The 26,591-nt window shown below is 41.5% G+C and overlaps 1 protein-coding gene across 1 annotated transcript; it reads left to right on the top strand.

The window, feature by feature from the left end:
* The first annotated feature begins 259 nt into the window (after positions 1–259).
* Positions 260–15,283, top strand: LOC139571121 (bone morphogenetic protein 5-like). Its single transcript, XM_071393703.1, has 7 exons — positions 260–1,353; positions 4,401–4,593; positions 8,667–8,815; positions 10,684–10,881; positions 12,652–12,728; positions 12,994–13,104; positions 13,758–15,283. The coding sequence occupies exons 1-7, from the start codon at positions 858–860 to the stop codon at positions 13,905–13,907; spliced, it is 1,374 nt and encodes a 457-aa protein (XP_071249804.1). The 5' UTR covers positions 260–857; the 3' UTR covers positions 13,908–15,283.
* The last annotated feature ends 11,308 nt before the right edge of the window (positions 15,284–26,591 follow it).

Genomic DNA, 26,591 nt, shown 5'->3' on the forward strand with positions numbered 1-26,591 from the left:
CGTTGATTGATAGATTTCTATATTCAATTAATTTACAAATGTGCCTTCATCACCACCTAAAATTACACATAATCAAATTACGCATTTGTCCAAATGTCCTCTCCTAAAACGCACGGATTTGGCCAACCCTGTAGAGGTAATTAAATGACCATGTTGTTCTTCTTTGACTCGTTAAGACAGGTTTCAGATTTCAAGTGTCTCCCCTTACACATCTGAGCTGCCACATTCATCTTCATGTCGGTTAAGTTTTATTGCGGCCGCTAGAGGTGGATGCAAAAACTTGGTCCTGGCTGGGTGGTATGGACTCATTGGATGGACAACAAGCTTCAACACATTTTCCAAAAACGTTACGCGCTGTGGCAACGAGTGGCAACGGGTGATATTATATAGTCTAGTGATTTCCTCGACATCACTCAAAGGGGCTGTTATCTTTCTATTCAATGAAGGTGTTGGGGTTTTTCGACTTTTATGGGCGTACCTGCATGCTATTGTGTATAAGTGGAGTTAAAGTGCGAGAGAATGTCACAATTCCACATTTGATGCGTCTACTTTGAAACATGTGACAGTGAGACATTGGATTTAAGCGGAGGACTCGAGAAAACTTGCTGCATGTCTGGAACTGGGACCTCACGCCGAAGAGAAGGGACAGCTCCACAACATAGATTGATGTGAGACTTCAAAGAACATCATTGCAGGCAGGCGTTCTCCTAAAAAGTGATGTGACATAGTAACCTGTATGTTATCCTGCAAGAAAACATTCAGAAATTGTGATATTTGTATTAAAATGGAGATCAATTTTATACACGAGTAACAACTGTATACCTGTGTAACATCATCATCAAACACATCATTGTAAGATGAGAGCCTTCATTCCTTTGAACCGGGCCACATTTGGACTTTTATGGAGCTGCTTGAGTTTTCTACACTGGGTTCATTGTGGTTTAGGCGACAACCATGTGCATTCTAGTTTTATTTACAGGAGATTGCGTAACCATGAACGGAGAGAGATTCAAAGAGAGATTCTCTCTATTTTGGGTTTACCACATCGTCCAAGGCCCTTTTCCCCAGGAAAACAAGCATCCTCAGCACCCCTGTTCATGCTTGACCTGTACAATGCCATGACTACTGAGGAGGAAGAAGGATTGGGAATACAAGAGGTTACAGGGAAAGGATTCAGCGGGAAGGCTCATGGAAACTCGCGTAAAGGGAACTACGGCTATCCGCAGGGATACACTCGTGTGGCGCAACCTTACCGCGCGGCCCCTCTGACGAGCCAAATCCCTCCACTCACTACATCTCACGACACCAACTTTCTCAACGATGCTGATATGATTATGAGCTTTGTCAACTTAGGTAAGTAAGTGAACTGACTTGGGAAAAGTTTCAGGCTGCCTGATTTATGCCTTGCGCTCCAGCACCAAAAAAAAATACAAAATATGGTGGCCACTGATAAACCACAGTATTTTAAGCCTTAGAATTGTCACATGGCCTTCTCACTGCTAATATCTAAAGGCTTAGATTCGTTTATATATGATTAAAAACAATGTATATTGTCAGTACACAATTTCCTTCAATGCTGAAAACATATGCTCAGACCATGTTTTTTTATATGTATAAATAAAAAATACCAGCTAGATTCGTCAAAAAGTAAATTTAACAACCTTATATTAAATTAAAATGAATGATTATATTAAAATGAATGATTACTTGTTTTTCTTGAATTTGATCTTCATCATTAGACTACAATAAAAACCCTAAACATGTTAAACAAATGTTCCCACAGTAGCCAATGTATGCATATTCATTTTGTTGCAGAAAATGATGATATTCAGTTACATTTACAATTAATAGAAGTTATAGGCTATTCCTATTGTAGCAGGCCTTAATTTCCCATTTGTCACCTATAGCAAGAACAATGCCACACTGCTCACAACTATGTTTGCAAATTCTCTTCAAAGGTCACAGTGCTGTTTGTCTGAGTAATATACATTTCATGGTACTGTTTTTGAAGTTAGAAGTCTTTTTCGATCTTAATATCAGATTCTACTTCAGACTTTCAGATGCCTGATATTAATGCAGGACCATATTTACACGTTAAAACACTGGTAAAAGCACAAACAATCCACATTTTGAAGACCATATCCATGCTCTTTGAATAAGGTTTGAATAAGCGAAAAAAGAGTTTGTCTGGACATTCTTGAAATTCTCAACTCTATGGAGATCTTAAAATATTCAACTGCAATATCATCATGTCACACTTCCCCTAAAATACATGAATTTTCTCTTAAACTGTCATATTTGACTTACATAGGAAACATACCATGCATTTTGAATAAATATATGTTTATCAAAATACTTCATAAGGCCCGCATTGGAGTATTTATATGTTTTGAAATTGTCAACATTTCATTTATTGTAGCGTAAAGAAAAGCTTTCTTATAATTTACGCAATGTTTCATCAGTAGTTCTGACCTTTGACCCAGAAGTTCATAATAACTTATCAGATGACTGTCTGACCTTGGTTAAATTGACCTTAATTATTTCCTGTTGTTAAAGAAAGGAAAGCGATTGAGTGAGGCCTGCACTTTTTCAGCACTTATTCCTTGTGGCACTGGGTTTGGGCAGTTAGATGTAAAGGCAGTAGCATTGTTAATTCGTTTTGTGTCATTTTTCATTAAGCATTACGTCCCAATGGAGGGTGAAATGTGTATTTAAGGGTACACCAGCGGTAAAAAACAACAAAGTATACAATTTGTTGTTAGGGAGCTAGTGAAATGTTATACTTGCTTACATGTGCCAGTATGATAAACAAAAACGACAGTTACAGAGGACACATCTTACAAAAAAGAGGCTTATAAGAGATATAGCTAAAGAGTGCTATAGCGTGAGCATGTAAAATGTATTAATGTGAAGGTGCTGTTGGATTTAAAATCCCTCACCTTGGTCTGTCACATCTGTTTCCACTTAGAGCTGCATGGCATGTACACAGTCAGCCTTGAAAGCTCTGTGCTCTCATTCTGGGGACAGTTAGTGGTAAAGTGTGCAATGAGACTATTTACACAAGTATTACTACTACAGCAATAATTGACTTCACTACACTAATGCTACTACTAACGCCTATAATACTAATAGTTGTAGCATAGAAGTATGTTGTGATTAATATTGATTATTAGATCATTTACGTGATGTATTCAGAAAAATGCATCTTCACTCTTATCGACATAACGATGAGAAATTATGCAAAATATGTATAAATTCTCTACTTCTTCTTCTTCCAAATTCTCATTAAAAATGAATTCCATAAACAAAGTTAATTCCCTGAAACTGTGGCAGACACTTTTTAGTGAGTCAAACCACCTTCCCAATTAATCTGCAGCTATCTGACACTTGAAATGCTTGATATACTCAGCTTCACTTCTGCTTCCCATTACTGGCCATAGCTAATCATGGTGCAAGTCCAATCTGTAACAGGCAGACCTGACCCCTGACCTTTGTGTGTTAAGCAACCACAGACTTTCACTGTAGATAAACTATCAGTGAAATGGACTCACTGACTCTATGATTTCACTGGCTGTGCCAGAACACTAACACACCTCAACTCCCAATCCTTTTATGCTGCTATTTAGCAACAGTGTTGGATGGTTAGCTGTCACTTTGTGTCTTCTTGACTGCACAATGGCATGCCTTTGATTGCAGATAGGGTTAAAAATGCACTCTGCTCGTCTTTGCTCTTCTTTGTTTGTGTTTGTATTGATAATTCCGTAACATTTTGTTATGTGCACATTTTATATTCAGTATAAACTCGTTCATCATTGTCCTCAGATAAAACAAGTTTAAACAAATTGGTCAGAGAAAGATAAATATGGGTTTCCTGTGTGAAACACGGCCAATGTATTGTATAGGAACTACAGGAGGTCAATATTAGGTTGGCAAATGAGGTCAAAGCAGTCACTCAAATCTTGTCAAAAAAGTCTGTCTGGTCTCTTTTTGTCACGTTGAGGGGCAGACGAAAGTGTCTTTAATTGAAATCAGCCTGTTTTTCTTAACTGACAGCCCCATTCATCATGGGCAGAGAATGCAGTTCGGCACACAGTGGAGGGCCTGTCTGGAAACTGCTACCTGTACTCAGTTGACTGATTAAATGGACTGGAGAGTGCTTTTGTTGGAGTCAAAATGTTTGGATTGGCTTTTGGAATGTGAAAACATTTGATAAGTTACCTTTTTTCAGTTAGGTAGGTTACTGCTGGCACACCACATTCTGTCTGTGCAACACAATTTGTATCTATTGTGGCTCAGGGAAGGTATCAGTAATAATAATCAAGTTTTATGCATTGCCTCTAAATATTATGCAGTTATGCAAATCCTCTATTTAGTCCTCATGGACCAGTCTTCTTTTTCAGTGGAGAAAGACAAAGATTTCTCCCATCAGCGGAGACACTACAAGGAGTTTCGTTTCGACCTGACTCAGATCCCAGAGGGAGAGGCGGTGACTGCTGCTGAGTTTCGGATCTATAAAGATGGCAGTCATGCACGCTATGAGAACATTACCCTGAAGGTCACCATCTACCAGGTCATCAAGGAATATCAAAACAAGTAAGCACCAGCTGACCTTCATTTCAACCCCCCAAATCATCCCAATTCAATTTATTTTTTATATATAAAGTACATCATCACCTTGTAAATTCTTGTGGAATGGGATATAAATTCAGCCATGTACATTTAAAATTCTCTCTGCAGAAACAGAATATATTGAAGGCTACCTATAGAATAAACTGACCTTTATATTCTTTATGATTCGCATAAAGTTCCACAAGGTAGTTTTTCTCCAATAGTACTATGTACAGTAGAGTATCCTTAACATCCAGTTTTATACCTCTTTAGACTGTCACTGTAAATTGTGTCTAAATCTAAATGTTATGAACTGAATTGGCTTTTGTATGTAATTGATCATTCTATGGTTTAGAGTGGTGGATTCCTCAGTCAAAAACCTATACGAAGGGAAGAGAAAGCACATCTTATTCTGTTTAACTGAGAGGAACCAGTCATCTCGAATGTCCCCTATTATTGTTTATAGGCATCCTGAATCACGGTACATAAAAGGTGCAGCCATGTGAGTTTACAAACCAGTTTGCCTTGTTCTACCTTGGCCTTTTTGCCAGATAGAGAATCACAATGGTTGCTGATTTGGGTTTTGATGCAGGATATTTTGAGAATGGAAGAACTCTGTATCATATGTGAGATGTAATCTCTCAGTGATATAGTTGTAAATGTATTTTCAAATAAATACTTTAAATACTTTAATGAATTAATGAATCGATACATCAATCAGCCAATCAATTAACCAATCATTCAATCAATCAACCAATCTATCAATCACCATAGCATAAAAGGGAACCTAACACATTGTGAAATTGAACACAGCTTAAAGGGCCAGTCAGTTGCTACATCCATTTTTGGACTTAGAAATGAACTACGTATACCTATTGATTCTTGGAGAATATGACTTATAAATGCCTCATAAGCTTAATTCAAATGTCATTCCCCATTAGAACCCAAAATATAAGCTTGTCTTACTCTAGTGTTTGCAAACAAAGTAAATGTAAACAAACACTATATAGCCTCAAAACATGGCTAGAACTATAATTTTTATACCATGGATGTCCTTGTATCCATAGCTCTGTCTATGAATTTGAGAGTTCTCCAGCTCCATCTCTCAGCTTTTAACCAAAACAGAGGCAGAGATACCGTTTTGTTATTGTTTCTCCTGCCGATTGCCACTGAATTGTTTTTACATTTATTTATTATTATACATTTTTTTAGGGGGTAGATCAGCTTTAATATTGCAGATGGATTGTGGCTTCCATCAATGTAATTGTCTCCAACATTTCCAATCCCCCATATATTTTTTTGGTGTAAAAATATATATATATTATATATATTTTCCTTTATTATTTTCCCCTTACCCTACCACCCCTCCCCTAATTTGAGTAAACTAATGGACAACAACACTTAGGCTTCTACTTCCAGCTTATACATACTATATACATTTTACGGACACATTATATTTTACAATAGTTATCTTTTGTTTGTTTTTAGTCGCATCCTTCAGCTCCACTCTGACTGTCACTTTAAATGAGCTTCGAATTTGTGAATGGATGCATTTGAAAGTGGCTGTCTTTAGATAACATTGTCTAAAGTTGAGCATCTGCACTTGGGGACATGCTTGTGTCAGCGTAATCCTAGGGAGGCTTTCAAATGTCCCTTTAAAACCTGCACTGTTCTGTGAAACACTTGAGGCAGGCAATTAGGCAGAAAATAAAAGACATCCTGTTTACACTAGCACATCATGGAAGTTTGGAAGGACGTTATCCTGATTAATGTGCTTATTTCAAGTGTCTTCAAGAAGGTCATTTGTCTCCTTTGAATTATAAAATCATGACCTGATATACACGTTTGGCGTTAGATTGGTAAGTAACACAAAGTAATCAGAAATGCCACGAAATGGAAGCTTGTCACAAGTATATATTATAATTTAGAAGCTTAACTATACCTTTGTCTTATCTTAACTTTGTTTCCAAATGGGGGAGAAAATTTGGGAGGGATTAAAGGGCCAGATTAAGGTTATTTTTATGTTTCCTTTCTTTTATTAACTAAAAACATCCATTGTGCTGTTTATAATATGTCTTCTATGGAAATCAGAGTAGTAGCTGTGGTAAATGCAGTCAGTAGCCTACACAGCTTGGTGTAAGATGAAACAATCTTTTAAGATGAAGCAAACAAGAATGGAGGCAATAAGGCTGCGTTTATACAGGCAGCCCCAATCTGATCTTTTACCCAATTATTGGCAAAAGATCAGAATTGGGCTGCCTGTGTAAAGAGACTCAGCAACATGGTTAGGCATACATTCTGGTCCAATTATGTTTTTCCTTTGATTAAGACCAAACATACAGTTTGACTTCATTTGCATTTGGGCATGAATAATATGTTTTCAATAAGATGTTGAAACTTTAGAACAAACATATATTTCCATTTGCACATGTTAACTAAATAAATCGATTTCATCTATGAATTCTACAGTTTATCTTTGCCTGGTCTACAAGTGTTCTATATTCAGTACTTAACTTGGGTAGGAGCTCACCAGAGTTGAGGACCGGCACCTAAAATGTTCTAATGCTTGAGCTCCTGTTCCTCTTATAGAATATTAGCTCAAAAGTGTTGTGGAGCTCCTGCACCTAAATATAAACAGTACCAGCACCCAAAATGAGTACCGGAACCTATTTCACTCCAAGTCAAGCACTTCCTATATTGCGCTCCTTTCATCTGACTGACTATTTGTGAACCTCATCCTTGTATCTCCAACCTTGTTCCGCCTCATTCTCACCACACCGGGCTCTTACAAATATAGTCCACGGATAAAGCTTTTCCATTAGCATGTTCACCACTTGTGAATCCTCGGAAGTCCATCAGTTATCACTCCTCCTGGTCTATGTGTTGCCTGTCAGGCGGCTTGTTGCATCCCAGTTCAGTTGAAGCCATGTGGGCCCATTAGGGGCTGCCTAGGGGGCTCCCATCATAACCCTCATGCCCACCTGCTTCTCTTAACAATGTTCCGGAAGTGGGAAGCCGTGACATAGCTGAACACACAGGGGTCTACTTAAAGCAGGGCCCACATTCACTGGCCAAATATGTGTGAGGCTGATTGAAGGGGAGATATGACCCTCTTGGGCTTTTCTAGAGGTCCTAGTCATTGAACTCTCCCATCTGAAGCCCCAGGCCCCAGTCATCGCATTCTCTTTTATGGCTCACCGAGGTCTGGAGCCATCACACATTTAGCTCCTCAGCTCCTAACTGTGACTTTTCGGCTTGATAAACATTATTCAGAGTTTCACAGTTCAGCACCTTTTTCTCTGCTCCTCCCCCAAGGAGCCATCATTAAGCTGCTGTTGAACTGCTCAACAGTTCAGTCACATATGGTTTAAAATTGGTGGTAGAGCAAAGACAAATCTGTTACATAAATGTGTTTTTTCACTGCTTGGCAATTATGGCCTTGAGTACATGACTGGTTGATTAATATCCTGCTTATCCATATGTTGTGCGGTTGTGAAAACAGATTGTCTCTAATCCGGCTGAAGAGTCATTAGGCACTCCTTAGAGAGAGGAGTATATTTCAGAGAAATGTCAAAATATGGGGCTTAAAGGATGGATAGAGCACATAGAACAACAAATGTAACTAGTAAGATACATTTTTGTCAAAGGATGTTTTTGGCTCAGATCTAAGAGAGAAAGCTGGAATAAATTGCATCATGTAGTGATTATTTAATGATACTTTGTTTATGTAATGATTTCCAATATGGCAGGTCAGGGCCTCATTAATTGTTTGACTGCTTCCAAGTCTAAACGACCCAGAGGAAGCATGTGTTCTCTCTTTGTGTGGCCCTTGCAAGTTTTAACAACATTAGGGTGCATAAACAGGAATTTCATGATTAGTTCCAGAGCTCAAAGAGCAGAGTGAGGTCCGTCAATTATAGCACCCCTGTGTTAAATATTTTTTATCCAGTAAATAAAAGTTTACCCATAGTAATATATGTGCATTGCCATCTGTCAAGTTATCACATGCATTCACTTGTTATTTTTTATTGATTTTATATAAATGTTTTCCTTAACAGGGATGCAGAGACATTCTTGTTGGATTCCAAAAAGATCAAGGCCTCTGATGGGGGCTGGCTAGTCTTTGACATCACAGCCACTAGTAACCACTGGGTGCTGAACCCACTACAGAACATGGGTCTGCAGCTCTCTGTGGAGACTTTGGATGGTAAGGGAAGCAGTATTTTTTATCCGCCTTTGTTGTTGTAGGGAATTAAATATTGAAAAGCAGTTAAACTTTGTAGTTACCCCAGGCTTCAAAAGTAGTTTGCCTTGAAATTATTTTTGTAATTCAGTAGACACTCTTATCCAGGTAAGGAACAACCAGGCTTGGTCAATCCAGGAATTTATCTTTGCATACAGATTGGCAAGAGAAATTTCCATCAAAACAATGTAGGCCAGGGCTGTTCAATGTCAGTCCTGGAGGGCCAAAAAACCTCTGTCCAAATCTGGTGTGCCAACTGTAGCCAGTGAAAGTGCTGAGAAATGGGGTGAGATTCTGGATAAACTGTCAGTGTTCTTGATGAGCTGCACAGCTCTGATGGCATGACCGGGGAGCCAGACTAGGAAAGAGTTGCAGTAATCCAAGCAAGATGATGAGTGACTGGTCTTAAATAGCTTGTGAGAAATTTGTAGATATTCACTGATGCCTTAGAGCAGGGTTCCCAAATAGGCGGCCCGTGTGCCAAATTAGCTCAAAGTGATTTTAATTTAGGAAATCTGTTCCCAAGTATTCCCACGCATAAATAGGGGCAGATGTGATCGTATCTCAATGTAATCAAGGTTTGAAATTATTCTATTTTTGTGGGTTCTTGCGGTCAATTTGCAGTGTACAAATTATTTATATGTTCCGTCCCCCAACCATCCGCTCAATGAAAAATCTGCCCACGGCTGAATGTAATTGGGGGCCCCTACTTTAGAGGCAGTCTCTACCGGACCGAGTCATTGATGTTCTCTGTGAAAGAAAGAGAAACCTGGTTTTCCAAGGTCACACCCATGTTCTTTGCCATCTTGGAGGGAGACACAGCTATCCATAGAGGAGAGGACAGGTCTGTGTTGTCAAGGTTTGAGGTTGAGATGTTGATGTTCACCAGACATGAAGAGATACATACCATATCATAACCTGTGTGTCAGACGAGAGAAGGACAGATAGCGTTGTGTGCCCTATGTATAGCAAAGGTAGGATAATCCCTGTGAAGAGAAAACAGAGCCCAGTCACTGACTGGGAGATCAATAGGGGAAGGAGAACTAAGCCCAGGGGAACACCTGTTGCTTGGCTTCATGTCGAGGACAGATCATTTTCATGTCACATAGTAGGAGAGATCAACCTGAGATGCCCATCCCTCATAGAGGTGGGGCTTCAGAGCAGGATCTGATATTTCACATGTCAAAAGAGGCTTGAAAGATAAAGGCAGTTTTAGCTAATTTGTTCTTTTTTTAAAGAACAATGTTAATGTTACAAAGTTTATTTGGAAAATAATGCACGTTAACTATCATAAATTGAGCCATAATTCCTGCATCTAAGATTTCATTTTTTTCATTGGTGTGGGGAAATGAGGAAAACATTTCAAAACCCAAAGGAGTACCTGACTGTTTTAACAATTATGACAAGAATACTAGGAAGACGGATATTTTTATCTTCTTTAAAACCACAAGACATTGATGGAATGTTCTTTGGGATTATCTATGAATCAGATACATTAGCTGATGACATATGACAATAAATAAATAATAAATAATCTTTGTGGTTTGTGTGTTTTCCTCCATTTAGTATGATATATTACGTTACGTTAGGTTACATTATGAATGGAATAGCGGTCATATAGCAGTCGTACAATATCATACAAATTGGGAAACGGAACGTATCATACGTCTTTGCTCATATGAACAATGCAAGCTTACATTAAAATACTCTAATGACACCATTTTAACCAATTTTGTTTTGTTTAATTGCTCCCTTATATCAAGGCATTTGATTAGACAGGATCTAATTATGCTTCTGTTTGCTGCTATTCACATTGCTTGTTGTTTTAAAAGGACGGAGTATAAACATGAAGTCTGCTGGCATCGTTGGAAGGAATGGGCCACAATCCAAACAGCCATTCCTAGTGTCATTCTTCAAGGCCAGTGAAGTGTTGTTGCGCTCTGTCAGGGCTGCTGGTGGAAAGAGAAAGAACCACAACCGCAACAAATCAGGTGGTCAACAGGAATCACCACGGGCACCCAAAAGTGGAGGTGGGCTTATTAAACTACACTCTCAGAAAAAAAGGTACAGAATTGTACTTAAAGGGGTACAAACGCTTGTCACTGTAGTGGTACCCTGTAAGGTACGTCCATTGTAACATTAGTTATAGGTAAATAATTGTACCCTTGCAGTTTGTACCTTAAAAGAGACAAAATGTAGCATTTGCCTTTTTAGGGTACCACCACATTCTTTTTAAGCGGCAAAAATGTACTTATTTTCTATAACAAGTCCCTCAAGTGTACATGTCTCTCCACCATCCCACTTCTGACACAATTCAGGGGGTAGCCTGACCAGGACTCAAACCTGAATCCAGCAACTGTCAAGCCAACACCTTAACCATTACACCATTACACCACTTGGTCTGTACCTTTTGACAAGGTTACTCAGTGTTGGGTTAATATTAATTACAGCTCCTTTATTGTCACATAAGTAAGCCTTTATAAAGACTTCAGAACTGGCAAAGGACATGCTCAAACTTTCATTAACATAACCATAGACCACATAAACTGGCACATCACCTCCACTCACAGGTGGCCCAAAATAACTAACTGAAAGCCACGCCCCCACTAAGCCACACCTCCATTGATTGTACTTTTATGTTCAAAATATTGGGTCTAAAGATTTAGCATTATACTAGATTATCTGCACATGTACCCTAAAAAGTACCAAACAGTACCATGTGAGATCATATGTGTACCTCTGAAGGTACATTATGCGTATTTTTATCTTTTGTACCCTAAGAAACAATACTGTACCCTAACTGTACCCTTTTTTTCTGAGAGTGAACCATAATTGAAATTGTTTTGGGTTTGGGTTTGGACTGGAGTAGGTTGGCAAATTAACTTCAGATAATGAAAGGTTGATGGCAAGCCTTACAGTCCCATTTGTTATTCCCTGTCAGTGCATTAAAACAGTCTGTTACACACTCCAGGATGTTATGTCTACTCAAGCAGCCTCTTGTTGCCAAGGAACCTTGTTTTGACTGCATGCTGCTCCAATTAATAGATCAAAAGTCTAAATAATCAACTGCAGTATAGATGAAGCTCCGGGATCGGCAACTCCAGTCCTCATGGGCCCGATTGGTGTCACACTTTTGCCACAGCCAACACAGCTGACTCCAATATTCAACTTATTTAGAATACAATTAGTTTAATCAGCTGTGTTTGCTAGGCATGGGGGGAATGTGTGACACCCCTTCGGCCCCTGAGGACTGGAGTTGCCCATCCCTGATGTAGATCAATATAAAACAGATACATTTTCAAAATAGTAAACCTACCTGCCTAATCTATTACCTCTTTCAGCTCCTCATAAAGATGGTACATGGATATGAATATGTACTAATCACCTCACACAACTAGCTAAGATACACAGAACGTCCACAATGACCATCTCAGTTAATTATTTTAATTTGGCTGTAATTGTATAGAAGTCTTTGTGCACTTGCTTCAGCTTGGCAGCTGTTTTTAACTGATGTGGTTCAGTGCATTAGGGATACCCAGTCAACACCCCTTCAGTGGCCACATGAATGTAATAACTATACATGAGTTGGTGCTGCCATTTGCTGTTAACAGTTTGGTAATATTTAATGAATGATTGATTTGGTGTACATTTCCTATTGTCAAAAAATTATTGTACTGTGGGCAAACAATATACCACAGTGCTCACAGGTGCTGTATGAAAGAAAAAACTAATGTCTACAACTACAGCCTAATGATAAATTTGCAGACTTGAGAGATTAATTCATTGTTTGTTGTTTTCAGATCATAACACCAGTGAGCAAAAACAAGCCTGCAAGAAGCATGAACTTTACGTCAGCTTCCGAGACTTAGGATGGCAGGTAGGAAAGATGGAACACTATTTGAACCATACCATATCTACTCTACATAAGCATGGCAGAGCTTAATGTCACAAGTGGTCATAACATGTGTGTTACAAATATGTGTGTGTTAAAAGCACCTCTTTTAGTTTCAACCATGGTATTAAATGCAGTAGACCAGAAACATACAGACTTAAGAAAACCCATCAAGTGTCAATAAAGTGTCTTCAATATTAAAGAGGAGGACTTTGATGCTTATTTTGTATTTTCTGTATTCTATTTGAAGGACTGGATTATTGCCCCGGAAGGTTATGCTGCTTTTTACTGCGATGGGGAATGTTCCTTTCCACTCAATGCACATATGAATGCGACAAATCACGCCATTGTGCAAACCCTGGTATGTAAAAAAAACTCACAAGATGCTTATTTCCTATGAATTCATATTGAATTGCTTTACCAATATGGTAATAATTAATTCCACAACATCTAGATTTTCTGAGCTGCTCAAGCTGCAGCTTTGGGTCATTCCACCAATTCAGTACAACTTTGATTTCACCTAATTGTAATATTCTGTCATAAACAGCACGTGTTCAACTTAATAAAAAACAAGTTTAACACGTTTTCTCATGAGGTAAAAAAAAGTAACAGGGTTGACTGTAACAGGGTTGACTTTGTCAAAGCAACAAAATAACGAAGTGTTTACAATGCTGGTGAAAACATGGAGACATTTTGGGGTTAAGTGGGTTAAAATCGTCCTAGAAGTCACAGAGGGTGCTTCCTAGAAGTCACAGAGGGTGCACGGAGGGACATGTCAAAATGCAGAATGTTGTCACTTATGCAAGTCTTCATTCATGTAAAAAAAAATAAGATTTATTGAATTCTCCATGTGGTCTATATTAAATGGGCTATTCATTTAATATAACAGGCTTTTAAAAATCAATATTTGTGCACAATTCCAACTGAAATATCAAAAGGGATGCAAAAGGCACTATTTTTGTGGGAATGACCCATCTCATTTGTATACTCAGTCCTTTCTATTTGCTTCCACAGGTCCATCTGATGTTCCCTGACAATGTGCCAAAGCCATGCTGTGCACCGACCAAGCTGAACGCTATATCTGTGCTTTACTTTGATGACAGCTCAAATGTCATCCTCAAGAAATACAGAAACATGGTTGTTAGGTCATGTGGTTGCCATTAATGGGCAAGCAGGATTGTATTTCAGATATGTGGTATTGCTGGAAAAGTTCATATCAATATAGATAGATCTGAATTTGTGTTGTGCTGTACAGTATTATGTATATATTAGTTTTATTAACTTATTTATTTCCACCTATTTTTGTGATAACACTCAATATTGTACAATGAATATTAGTCCATGTATATTTGACATCACTTAGCACTCTCTCCTATAGGCCATAGCGAACATATACAATTACATTGTAATAGTTATAGCATTTCATTGTACATCTTAGTAAAAGGAAACCTCTCTCTACAATATCAATCTATTGGATCTTATTGTTTATTGGATACGGCTCAACAAAGTATACCAGTTTTTCCAAAATATTGCTTTATTCAAGCAAACCTATATCACTGTTTTTCAAACTGTTACATTGGATTTCATTTTCAAACCATTGTTTTAAACCATTATAACCACTCAAAAAAGGTTTACATATTGCTGCTACAGTTAAATGAGGTCATATTTTAGGACATACCAGTTGAAAATGTTTTGTGTAGCTATCTTACTTAGATATAGTGTCAATTATTCCATCAACATTGGATTATTATGGTTTTATAAGCACATTGTATGTAGCCTATACTAGCTTACGTGTATGCAACTTGCAACACTCTCTTTGATTTCTCCTTCAGATGTGTTAAAAGCAGAATCTGTATTCAGGTAATTTGAGTAACAGCCTGGCACAACATTAATCACATTAAAGGTATGATGTAAAATAGTAAATTAAGTATTTCAAATAGGACTCCTTGAATAACACTCTAGGGTTTTTCCTCTGGCCTTGACGATAACCATGTTTACACTGTACACAGGCTTCAAACAGTCTATCATAAAATATATAGTTAGACTTCTGGCTATAAAATATATGTATATATCATGTTTTCTATCAAATAAGTTATGCTGAAAGGTACTTCCTCTACGTCAAATATGTCATACATTCTGTTGAATATATCTTTCCATAGCATTTACTGAAAAAACATGAGGACTGGCCTGCTATATTCTCAGACCCAGGAAATGTCATAGTTCAGTAACAGTCTATTGTAGGAATATATGAGAACTAGACAGAAATTGTGGAGTAGCTCCCTAAAAACGTACTTTACGGCCAGTATATATTTTCATTTTACATACTCAATACGTAATGAATGAAATTACCCTAAGAAAATACATTGTTTGCCCAATTGTGGTTATATCACTGTTATTTTTGTATTATTATGGATATTATGTTATTGTTGTCATGTTGTTATGCTTCATAATAATTTGAGTAATATATGTTTGAGAAAAGTACACGTTATTGTATTATTAGAGTGTGGCTTATATATTATTAAATGATTTTTTGGAAAATATTGCTTTCAAATACTTTCAGTGTTTTATAAACTAAACCAAAACACTTTAAAAAGTAAACAGACAACTTACATTCCTTAAAAGATTTTCCATTTTAACTTGAAAATAACTGTCTTTTTTCCACCCTCGAGGGCCCTAAAACACCAAGCCCACCTTATAGAAACTCAATTGACAAACATATCTTTATTCTATAGACTTCAATGCCTCTTTTTTCATCCAGCTGCCGGCCTCCAGGGTGTCTTCGTGTATTAGTGTTTGGAATTGTATGGATGTTTTATGCACTGTTGCCGGACTACCGTCTGAGATTTATAAATGTTTGACAAGTATGATATAAACATAGGGGTCCACCCAGGGAGCCTGTAAATCTGCGGTGTTGTGAGAGAGTGCTAGTATTTAGTGGTGCTGGGAGCTTTGAGCAGAGCTCTGCTCTCTCCTGACAGGGAGGATTACAACATCCTATTTGTTGCTGTGTGTGGTGATCTACAGTCACTAGGCACGAAAGAGGCATCCCTCCTATTTTGGAGAATGTAGAATAAATATATAGTTTAGACCATACAGTGCCCAAATGTTTTACCACTACATTATTGTTTGATGCATAGTATATATCAGTAACATCAGGGTTTGAGTTACAGTGGTGGGATAGCAGTGCTTGTTGTTGTGCTGTGCTCATCTTTGCTAGCACTAAATCATGAAAGGTACTTGAGCCCTGCCAAGCAGCTGTTGGTAAGCCCCGTTGTGCATGGGGTTGCCATAGAGAAGTGACCGTTTTAAATCAACTAGCTAGGACATCCAAGCTATTAGAAAGATAACTGCCAAGAGGGAGAATATCTAAATGTATTCTGTTTAATCTGTTACACACAAACACTTTGGAGACACAATTCAGTTCAAGACAGTTCTGCTTTTCTGACTACTGACAGTGCCCTCCTGTCTTTCGAGATAAAAAGAGAAACACCTCTTATATCAGGGTTATGATTTTTGACATAGTTGCCATTCCAGCTCCCACTTAGCTGAAATGGAAAAAAATAACAAATAGTTAACCATTAAGGAAATAGCCCCTAATAACCACTAACACACCAAGAGCTGGATTCATTGAAACTTAGACATGTTTATGCAGTATACATAAAGTATATTTTTTCATTTATTATTTATGCCGTAGCCTAGCGGCAGGTAGCCTAGCAGTTAGAGAGGCGAGCCAGCAACCGGAGGGCTGACAGTTTGAATCCCAGGTCTGACGGGAAAAATCAGGTGAGAACAACCAGAGAGTTGTTGGTATCAAATCCTAGATGGCGTTGCATGCGGTTGTGCCCTTGAGCAAGGCACTTAAAACCCCACAACATCTGCTCCACTGGCACCATAGTAGGCTTTGGCAGCCCACTGCTCCAACCTCTCCAACATGTGTGTGTGTGTGGCTTTCGGAGGGGTCGGGATAAAGCGGAAGCGAAATATCCGTTGGACCTTCTGTACAATTGGACGAATAAAGTCAGCTTAATCTACTTCTCACACACACAAATTGTATTCTGGAAGCTGGAGGCTTGCACCTGTAAAGTGAGCAGACCAGGGACAAATCAAAGAAGGTTATATCAACAGGTGCATACACTCCCCTGACTAATACAAGCTCTCACGATAGCGGCTCACTTATGAAATGAGAGCAGAGACCTGGGATGACTAGGTCTTGCATTCACCCCTGGTCTGACAAATCAGTCCAAGTAGGGCTTCCTGAAGAGTGTGAGAGAACGTGCCACTTTCAGAGAAGTCCTTTGGTTGCCCAGCGATGTTCAGTACACTTGGAAATGTAGGTAACCAAAGGGATTAGGTTAAAGATTAATATGTATTTACACAACTGTATTGACATTCACCAAACACAGGAAATGTACTTTTTCTTCCCTCACCCTCCCCTTTTTATAGCATTTTTTTCTCACGTGGCAGAACATTGAGTGACTGTGTTTCACTTAATTAAAAACAGTGACCTGCCTCCCCAGATGTTATGCGCGCTCCATCGAAAAAGAGTGTTGACATTCAATGAATATAAGAGGCCACCTGCTAACTTAACTAAGGCGTGGAGGATGATTTGCATTCCTGTGGCCTGTTGCCTGGCATGATTACTTCTAGCACTTTACAATCCCATCTACTGTTTAATATCATGGATTCTTTCCAATCCAGCTACACTTCTCCCTCTCTATAACGTATGGGGCTAGGATGAATGAGCTCCTATTTTAAGGAACTCTCAGCAAGTATACAGGCTTCTTAGTGTAAACCTCCCGACCACATGAAAGGAAAGGGAAACAGTTGCCACACTGAGGGCAGATTGATACACTGCCCCCTTCCCCTTGGGAGGGCCCCATGCTGAATTACAGCCTGCAGTGAATCAGAGGTTCCCTGCCACCCATCACATCAACAACCCTCTACTTCTGAGACACACCACAAAACGGCTGCTCTGAAAACAGACATAAAACAACCCATGACAATCCTCTAAAGTTTATGTAGGGTGTTTTTCTTTCTTTGCCGAAGAATGTTACAATTTCGAATCAACCTTCATATTCCTATGGTTTCATGGTCATGGTTAACTTAGATTGTCCTCATTTAGCATGTTATGCCTTTTGAAATAACTCAGACAATGGATAACAGAATATATTGCTGTTTAATATTCTAAATTATTCTATAATCTTAGTCTGGTTTTTGAAGATGTCAATCAGCTCCTTTATATCTACTGCTTTGTAAGCCAGTAAACAGTAGCAACCCTGCACTGCACACAGTGCTGATGAAATGTCAGTTTTGTGTTTCAGCGCTCTCAGTACGGTTACTCTGTTGATTTAATATATAAAACAGACCCACCAGTACTAGCAGTTGTTCAGGAACATAGTTTCATCTTGTTCAGCAAATGTGCTATACTGAGCAGAGGAAGCTGCTCCTGAGATGGCCCATCCATCACATAGGGATGGTCTGAATTGCTACGTGTTGATTGGGTGGTTCTCTCTGTAATGTTCAAAACATAAGTCACAGAAAGCATGTAGCTCTACATCAGAACAGATGTATTAGAACACAGAAAACAAACACTATACAGGGGTTTTGTAACCTTGTAATGTGCAAGTAGGGTAGGGACATTTGTTTTGCTGTTTCAATTCCAATCCCTCAGTTTCAATGTTGGAATTGAAGACCATTAGGGAAAAGGTTGACTTTTTCCTGTGCATTGTGAATCGTGGAACAGCACAACGCCATTACATTGTACTTGTTGAACCTGGTTAAGTGCAGTAGTAACATGACAGGTAATCTCTTGTCTGTGCAATCAGTTCTCATCATAATTTATTATTTATGCAGATATACAGTATTTTATAACAACATAACAAGTGTCACCAAATGCCTCAATATGGCTGGCTGAAACATTTCTGAGGTTGCGTAACATCCCCGCTATAGACGGTGGAAGAAGGCGTTATGAAGAATAATATGTGGGAAAGGGGAAAACAACACTGTGTGAAGTTCTGATTCAAATAAAATATCCTTAACCCTAAAAACGGCAACATATTTCGACCCCTAAAAGCGCCAACAGGGGTCATTTTTTACCCCAAATTGGAAATTATGGCAAAAAGACACTTTCTGTCAAACAGTAATGCTTTTTATTGTTTTGTAACACAAATAAATGGTTTACGTTCCCAAAAATAATCATATGAGACTGACAGGCTGAATTCTGTTTTATGTAGCAAACTTTGAAATCGTTTTTTTTTTTTTTAAATTGGATAAAAGTAAAGACTTTTAGGAACGTAATTCTGGAACGTAATTCTGCTTTGAAAGTTAATAAACTTGTAACCCCACTTTTGAGAAAACGACACTTGGATGTTTTGGTACACCTACTGGAGAGCTCTTCTGTGTCTACACCCCGCTTAGCATCTTTCCCACCCTCTTAAGCCTTAGCCCCACCCATCTCTTTAAGGATTCACATGTGATGCCATGTACTAAACAACCAAAGATTTCAAGACAAAACGCTGAATTATACTACGTCTATTGACCGTTGTTGCAGTGACATCATTAAACATTCTATTGTTGTCCGAAATCAAACTTGTCATTGTCGTTATTAAATTGTATGAACACAAAAACTACAGGCTGCATAACATCAGCAGCCTGGTGGTCCAAATTAGCATAACTGGTGTATTTTAACACCAATAACCCCACCTGTTTAAAAATGTATTTAGTGTATGTCAATCTAGCAAACCAGGCAACTAAAAGCAACTTTCAAAACAATGTTTTTGTTTATTTCTAGCTTGTCAGCTAGCTAGCTAACGTTAAGTTATAAAAAATTAAATAAAAGCAGGGCATTCTACAGGGTAAATTTGTCACGTTCTGACCTTAGTTCTTTTGTATTTTCTTTGTTTTAGTATGGTCAGGGCGTGAGTTGGGTGGGTTATCTATGTTTTGTGTTTCTATGTTGGGTTTTTCGTTTGGCCTGATATGGTTCTCAATCAGAGGCAGGTGTTAGTCATTGTCTCTGATTGGGAACCATATTTAGGTAGCCTGTTTTCTGTTGTGTTTTGTGGGTGGTTGTCTTCCGTGTCAGTGTTTGTTCACGTTACGGGACTGTTTCGGTTTTCTTATCTATGCACTTTGTTATTTTTGTATTGTTGTCGTGTTCAGTATTATTAAATAATATGGACACTCACCACGCTGCGCATTGGTCTGACATTTCTTACTCCTCGTCAGATGAGGAGGACGAATTCCGTTACAGAACCACCTACCAACAAAGGACCAAGCAGCGTGGTAACGGGCAGCGGCAGCGATATCTGGAGAAATGGACTTGGGAGGAGATTCTGGATGGCAAGGGACCCTGGGCACAGGCTGGTGAATATCGTCGCCCAAAGGCTGAGCTGGAGGCAGCGAAATCGGAGAGGCGGCGGTATGAGGAGGCTGCACGAAAGCGCGGCTGGAAGCCAGAGAGGCAGCCCCAAAAATGTCTTGGGGGGGGGCACACGGGGAGTGTGGCTAAGCCAGGTAGGAGACCTGAGCCAACTCCCCGTGCTTACCGTGGAGTGAGAGGGACCGGGTAGGCGCCGTGTTATGCGGAGATGCGCACGGTGTCCCCGATGCGCAGGCATAGCCCGGTTCGGTACATAGCAGCGCCTCGTATCGGCCGGGCTAGAGTGGGCATCGAGCCAGGTGCCATGAAGCCGGCTCTACGCATCTGGTCTCCAGTGCATCTCCTCGGACCGGTGTACATGGCACCAGCCCTACGCATGATGTCCCCGGTTCGCCAGCACAGCCCAGTGCGGGCTATTCCACCTCGCCGCACTGGCCTGGCTACGGGGAGCATTCAGCCAGGTAGGGTTGGGCAGGCTCAGTGCTCGAGAACTGTAGTGCGCCTCCACGGTCCGGTCTACCCGGTGCCTTCTCTACGCACCAGCCCTCCTGTGGCAGCCCCTCGCACCAGCCCTCCGGTGCCGGCACCATGTACCAGGCCTCCAGTTCCAGTTCCCCGCACTCGCCCTGAGGTGCGTGTTCCCAGCCCGGTACCACCAGTTCCGGCACCACGCACCAGGCCTACTGTGCGCCTCAGCAGGCCTGAGTCTCCCGTCTGTCCAGCGCCGCCTGAGTCTCCCTCCTCTCCAGCGCCGCCAGGGTCTCCCTCCTGTCCAGCGCCGCCAGAGTCTCCCTCCTGTCCAGCGCCGCCGGAGTCTCCCGTCTGTCCAGCGCCGTCGGAGTCTCCTGTCTGTCCAGCGCCGCCTGAGCCGCCCGTCTGTCCAGCGCCGCCTGAGCCGTCCGTCAGTCAGGAGCCGCTAGAGCCGTCCGTCAGTCAGGAGCCGCCAGAGCCGCCCGCCAGTCAGAAGCTGCCAGAGCCGCGCGCCAGTCAGGAGCTGCCAGAGCAGGGTCTCCCTCCTGTCCAGCGCCGCCGGAGTCTCCCGTCTGTCCAGCGCCGTCGGAGTCTCCTGTCTGTCCAGCGCCGTCTGAGCCGCCCGTCTGTCCTGAGCCGCTAGAGCCGTCTGTCAGTCAGGAGCCCTAGAGCCGTCCGTCAGTCAGGAGCCGCCAGAGCCGCCCGCCAGTCAGGAGCTGCCAGAGCCGCCCGCCAGTCAGGAGCTGCCAGAGCCGCCCGCCAGTCAGGAGCTGCCAGAGCCGCCCGCCAGTCCGGAGCTGCCCCTCGGTCCGGAGCTGCCCCTCGGTCCGGAGCTGCCCCTCAGTCCAGTGGGGCCCTTTAGTAGGGTTGCCAGTCCTAGGTTGGCGGAGAGGGTCGCCGCTCAAAGGACGCTACTAAAGCGGAATAAGACTATGGTGGAGTGGGGTCCACGTCCAGCGCCAGAGCCGCCACCGCGGACAGATGCCCACCCAGAGCCTCCCCTATAGGTTCAGGTTTTGCGGCCAGAGTCCGCACCTTGGAGGGTAAATTTGTCACGTTCTGACCTTAGTTCTTTTGTATTTTCTTTGTTTTAGTATGTTCAGGGCGTGAGTTGGGTGGGTTATCTATGTTTTGTGTTTCTATGTTGGGTTTTTCGTTTGGCCTGATATGGTTCTCCATCAGAGGCAGGTGTTAGTCATTGTCTCTGATTGGGAACCATATTTAGGTAGCCTGTTTTCTGTTGTGTTTTGTGGGTGGTTGTCTTCCGTGTCAGTGTTTGTTCACGTTACGGGACTGTTTCGGTTTTCTTATCTATGCACTTTGTTATTTTTGTTTTGTTGTCGTGTTCAGTATTATTAAATAATATGGACACTTACCACGCTGCGCATTGGTCTGACATTTCTTACTCCTCGTCAGATGAGGAGGACGAATTCCGTTACAAAATTTTTGAACTTGGACACTGTCTCGTTGGCCTAACGTTATATCCTAATTTGAGTTTGGTGCAGGTCATGTTGTTCTTCACATTACTGTCCCTGGTAAACACATACTATATCAAATAAAATCTAAGTTTATTTGCCACATGCACAGGATACAGAAGGTGTCAACGGTATAGGGAAATGGTTATATGCCTAGTCACGTTTTTTGTTTAGACATGTAGCTTCAGTAGCTAGCTAAACAATGAACCATACTCCCAACTCATAAAGTTACTACCCTATATTAATCTGCCTCCTGAGGTTGGGGAGGCGCTGTTGCACCTTCTTCACCACACTGTCTGTGTAGGTGGACCATATCAGTTTGTCCGTGATGTGTACACCGAGGAACTTAAAACTTTCCACCTTCTCCGCTGCTGTCCCATCAATGTGGATAGGGGGGTGCTCCCTCAAACTGTTTCCTGAAGTCCACGATCATATCCTTTGTTTTGTTGACGTTGAGCGAGAGGTTGTTTTCCTGACACCACACTCCGAATGCCCTCACCTCCTCCCTGTAGGCTGTTTCGTCATTGTTGGTAATCAAGCCCACCACTGTAGTGTCGTCTGCAAATTTGATGATTGAGTTGGAGGCGTGCAAGGCCACGCAGTCATGGGTGAACAGGGAGTACAGGAGGGGGCTAAGCACACACTCCTACCTTCACCACCTGGGGGGCGGCCCGTCAGGAATTCCAAGACCCAAATGCAGGGTTGAGACCCAGGGCCTCAAGCTTAATGATGAGGTTGGAGGGTACTATGGTGTTGAATGCTGAGCTGTAGTCAATGAACAGCATAGGTTTTCCTCTTGTCCAGATGGGATAGGGCAGTGTGCAGTATGATGGCAATTGCATCGTCTGTGGACCTGTTGGAGCTGTATGCATATTTAAGTGGGTCTAGGGTGGCAGGTAAGGTGGTGGTGATATGATCCTTGACTAGTCTTTCAAAGCACTTCTTGAATGCTACGGGGTGGTAGTCATTTAGTTCAGTTACCTTTGCCTTCTTGGGTACAGGAACAATGGTGGCCATCTTGAAGCATGTGGGGATAGGGAGAGATTGAATATGTCCATAAACACACCAGCCAGCTGGTCTGCGGATGCTCTGAGGATGCGGCCAGGGATGCCGTCTGGGCCGGCAGCCTTGTGAGGGTTAACACGTTTGAACATCTTACTCTCGTCGGCCACAGAGAAGGAGAGCCCACAGTCCTTGGTAGAAGGCCACGTCAGTGGCACTGTATTATCCTCAAAGCGAGCAAAGAAGGTGTTTAGTTTGTCTGGAAGCAAGACATTGGTGTCCGTGACGTGGCTGGTTATCTTTTTGTAGTCCATGATTGCCTGTAGACCCTGCCACATACGTCTCGTGTCTGAGCCGTTGAACTGCGACTCCACTTTGTCCCTATACCAACATTTCACTTGTTTGATTGCCTTGTGGAGGAAATAACTACAATGTTTGTATTCAGCCATATTCCCAGTCATCTTTCCATGGTTAAATGCAGTGGTTCGCGCTTTCAGTTTTGTGCGATTGCCGCAGTCTATCCACGGTTTCTGGTTAGTGTTACGAATCCCTTTGGCCCGACAATCTAGGAGTGATGGTAATGGGACCCGTAACACAACTCATGCAAATTATTATCGTGACAACGTAAGTGAGAACAAAAATAACCACAGACAACTTAATTACCGTCAAACACTAAATGTTTATTTATAAACACACGGTAAATGGGGGGAGCAGGAAAAGGGTCTGAGCGGGACCCAAGGAATGAAAGAATAATAATTCAAAACACCCCTAAGCTAGACTAGCCTACTTCACAAACAGCTAACTAACTAACCAAAAATACAGGGGGTGGTCCGCCCAGTTCTAACTAGTGTTTATATAACAAAGTTTAACTACGGGTAGTGTAGCCCAAGGGCAACTTGTCTGGTTACCCCCTTTTCCCACCATCAAACAAACACTCAAACACCATAACCAAAAACAATACTCACAGATGGGGACCAAGTGACATGTAACTGCAAAACACACAAGCGATCTACAGACAGGAGGCATTTACAAAAGAGATTGAGCTGGGGAGAAAACAACTGACAGGGGTTTTAAACCAAGGGAAAGGGACTGTGATTGGGTAAGGGAAAAGGAGCAGGTGTCTTCTGATTAGCGACTGATTGGGGAATGATGATGGTCACCTGTGAGTAGGGGAGAAGGAGAGAAAAGAAATACACACAGGATACACACAGAACACTTGTATCCGTAACACTCCCACCCTTAAAAGAGCAACCCTAGGGGGATTGCGAACACATTTACAAAACATACGAACATCATAATTCTCACACACGAGACAAAGCATCTGCCAACACATTCTCAGAACCTTTTTTATGCTTTATCTCCAAATTATAATTCTGTACGATAAGGGCCCAACGCATTAGGCGCTGGTTCTGATTGTACATGCGGTGGAGAAACACTAAGGGGTTGTGGTCCGTATATACAATCACTGGCAGGGCACTGGAACCAATGTACACCTCAAAGTGCTGCAGAGCCAACAACAAAGCAAGAGCTTCCTGTTCTATTGTGGCATAGTTTGTTTGACATTTATTAAACTTCCGAGAAAAATAACACACTGGATGATCCACTCCACTCTTGTCCTGCTGCAGTAGAACAGCACCAGCACCTCTGGCACTAGCATCTACCTCAAGTTGAAACGGTTTTTCAAAATCCGGAGCAGCAAGTACAGGGGTATTACACAAGAGGCCTTTCGCAGATTCAAAAGCTATTTTACAATCCGGAGACCACACAAATGATTTAGCCGGACTGAGCAAATCGGTCAATGGAGCAACTACCGCAGAAAAATTTTGACAGAAACTACGGTAGTAGCCAACCATCCCTAAAAAGCGGCGTAGCTGTCGTCTGGTGGTAGGTGCGGGAAATGCAGTTATAGCCAAGACCTTGGCATCAACAGGGCGCACCTGTCCATGGCCGACCTCTTTGCCAAGATAAGTAACAGTAGCTTTTCCAAACTCGCACTTTGCCAAGTTCAGGGTTAGCGAAGCAGCTGCCAACCGTTCACATACTACCCTGAGAGAGTCAACATGATCTGACCACTCAGACGAATAAATCACCAGATCATCAAGATAAGCACTACAGTTGGGTACTCCAGCTAATACGGAGTTAACCAGTCGTTGGAAAGTGGCTGGTGCATTTCGCATCCCAAAAGCCATGACTGAGTACTGTAGGAAGTTGTCTGGGGTTACAAAGGCAGAAATCTCCGAAGCACGTGAAGTTAACGGAACCTGCCAGTAACCTTTTAAGAGGTCCAACTTAGTAACATACTTAGCAGCACCAATAGTGTCGATACAGTCGTCCAGTCTGGGTAACGGGAACGAATCTGGCATTGTGACAGAATTAACCTTTCGATAATCCGTACATAACCTGGACGTACCATCAGGTTTAGGAACCAGAATGCAAGGAGAACTCCAAGGGCTTGAACTTGGCGTAGCCAGGTACTTCTCCAACAAATATGTCACTTCATCCCTCATTATCTTCCTTTTGGAAGCGTTGATACGATAGGGGTGTTGCTTGATAGGTGTAGCATTTCCAACATTAATGTCATGTTCCAACACGTTTGTGCGAGTAGGAACGTCATTAAAGAGACATGGAAAACTGTGTAGTAGCCTCACAACATCGTCGGCCTGTCCGTCCGTTAAATGAACCAGACCTGACTGGATAGACAGCAGCATTTCTGAGTTGGGCAATCTAACGCACTGCTGCTGATTATTGCGCAACTCTAATCCATCTCCCTCACCATCATCAATATGACAGTCCACTACCATAGCAGTAGAAGCAGAGGAGACAGCAGTACCTTCCTCTATTTTTGAACTATCCACTTCGGTGACGGGTCGGGTGTGGTAGGCTTTTAACATGTTAATGTGGCACACACGCGATTGGCGTTTTCTATCAGGCGTTTGAAGCACATAATCAGTTTCACTTAATTTCTTCTCAATGAAGTAAGGACCAGAGAAACGAGCTGACAGTGAAGATCCTGGAACAGGCAATAAGACCAGTACTTGGTCACCTGGCTGTAGTGGACGAGAAACAGCCTCTTTATCATAGTGTCTTTTCATGCTCCTTTGGGAGGAAGACAGAGCTTCCTTTGCAAGAGCACAGGCTTGGTGTAGGCGCTCCCGAAAGCGACTAACGTAGTCCAACACATTTTTATCTCCTGTACACAACTCTTGGGACAAAAACTGTTCTTTAAGAACTTTCATTGGTCCTCTCACTGCGTGACCAAACACTAGTTCAGCCGGGCTGAAACCTAGGGACTCCTGTACAGTTTCACGAGCAGCAAACAAAACTAGAGGAACTCCCTCATCCCAATCTTTCTCAGATTCTAAACAATATTTACGTAGCATAGACTTCAGTGTCTGATGCCATCTTTCAAGCGCACCCTGAGACTCTGGGTGATAGGCGCTTGACACACGGTGCGTAATTGATAAGGATTTTAACACCTGTTTGAAGAGTTTGGATAGGAAATTGGTACCTTGATCACTT

This window comes from Salvelinus alpinus, chromosome 3, assembly GCF_045679555.1.
Source record: "Salvelinus alpinus chromosome 3, SLU_Salpinus.1, whole genome shotgun sequence".
Classification (NCBI taxonomy): Eukaryota; Metazoa; Chordata; class Actinopteri; order Salmoniformes; family Salmonidae; genus Salvelinus; species Salvelinus alpinus.

Coding starts and splice junctions, on each gene's coding strand:
- LOC139571121 (XM_071393703.1), top strand. CDS start 858: ATGAGAGCCTTCATTCCTTTGAACCGGGCCACATTTGGACTTTTATGG. Junction 8,816..10,683: donor CTCTGTGGAGACTTTGGATG/GTAAGGGAAGCA, acceptor TTGTTTTAAAAG/GACGGAGTATAAACATGAAG. Junction 12,729..12,993: donor TCCGAGACTTAGGATGGCAG/GTAGGAAAGATG, acceptor TTCTATTTGAAG/GACTGGATTATTGCCCCGGA.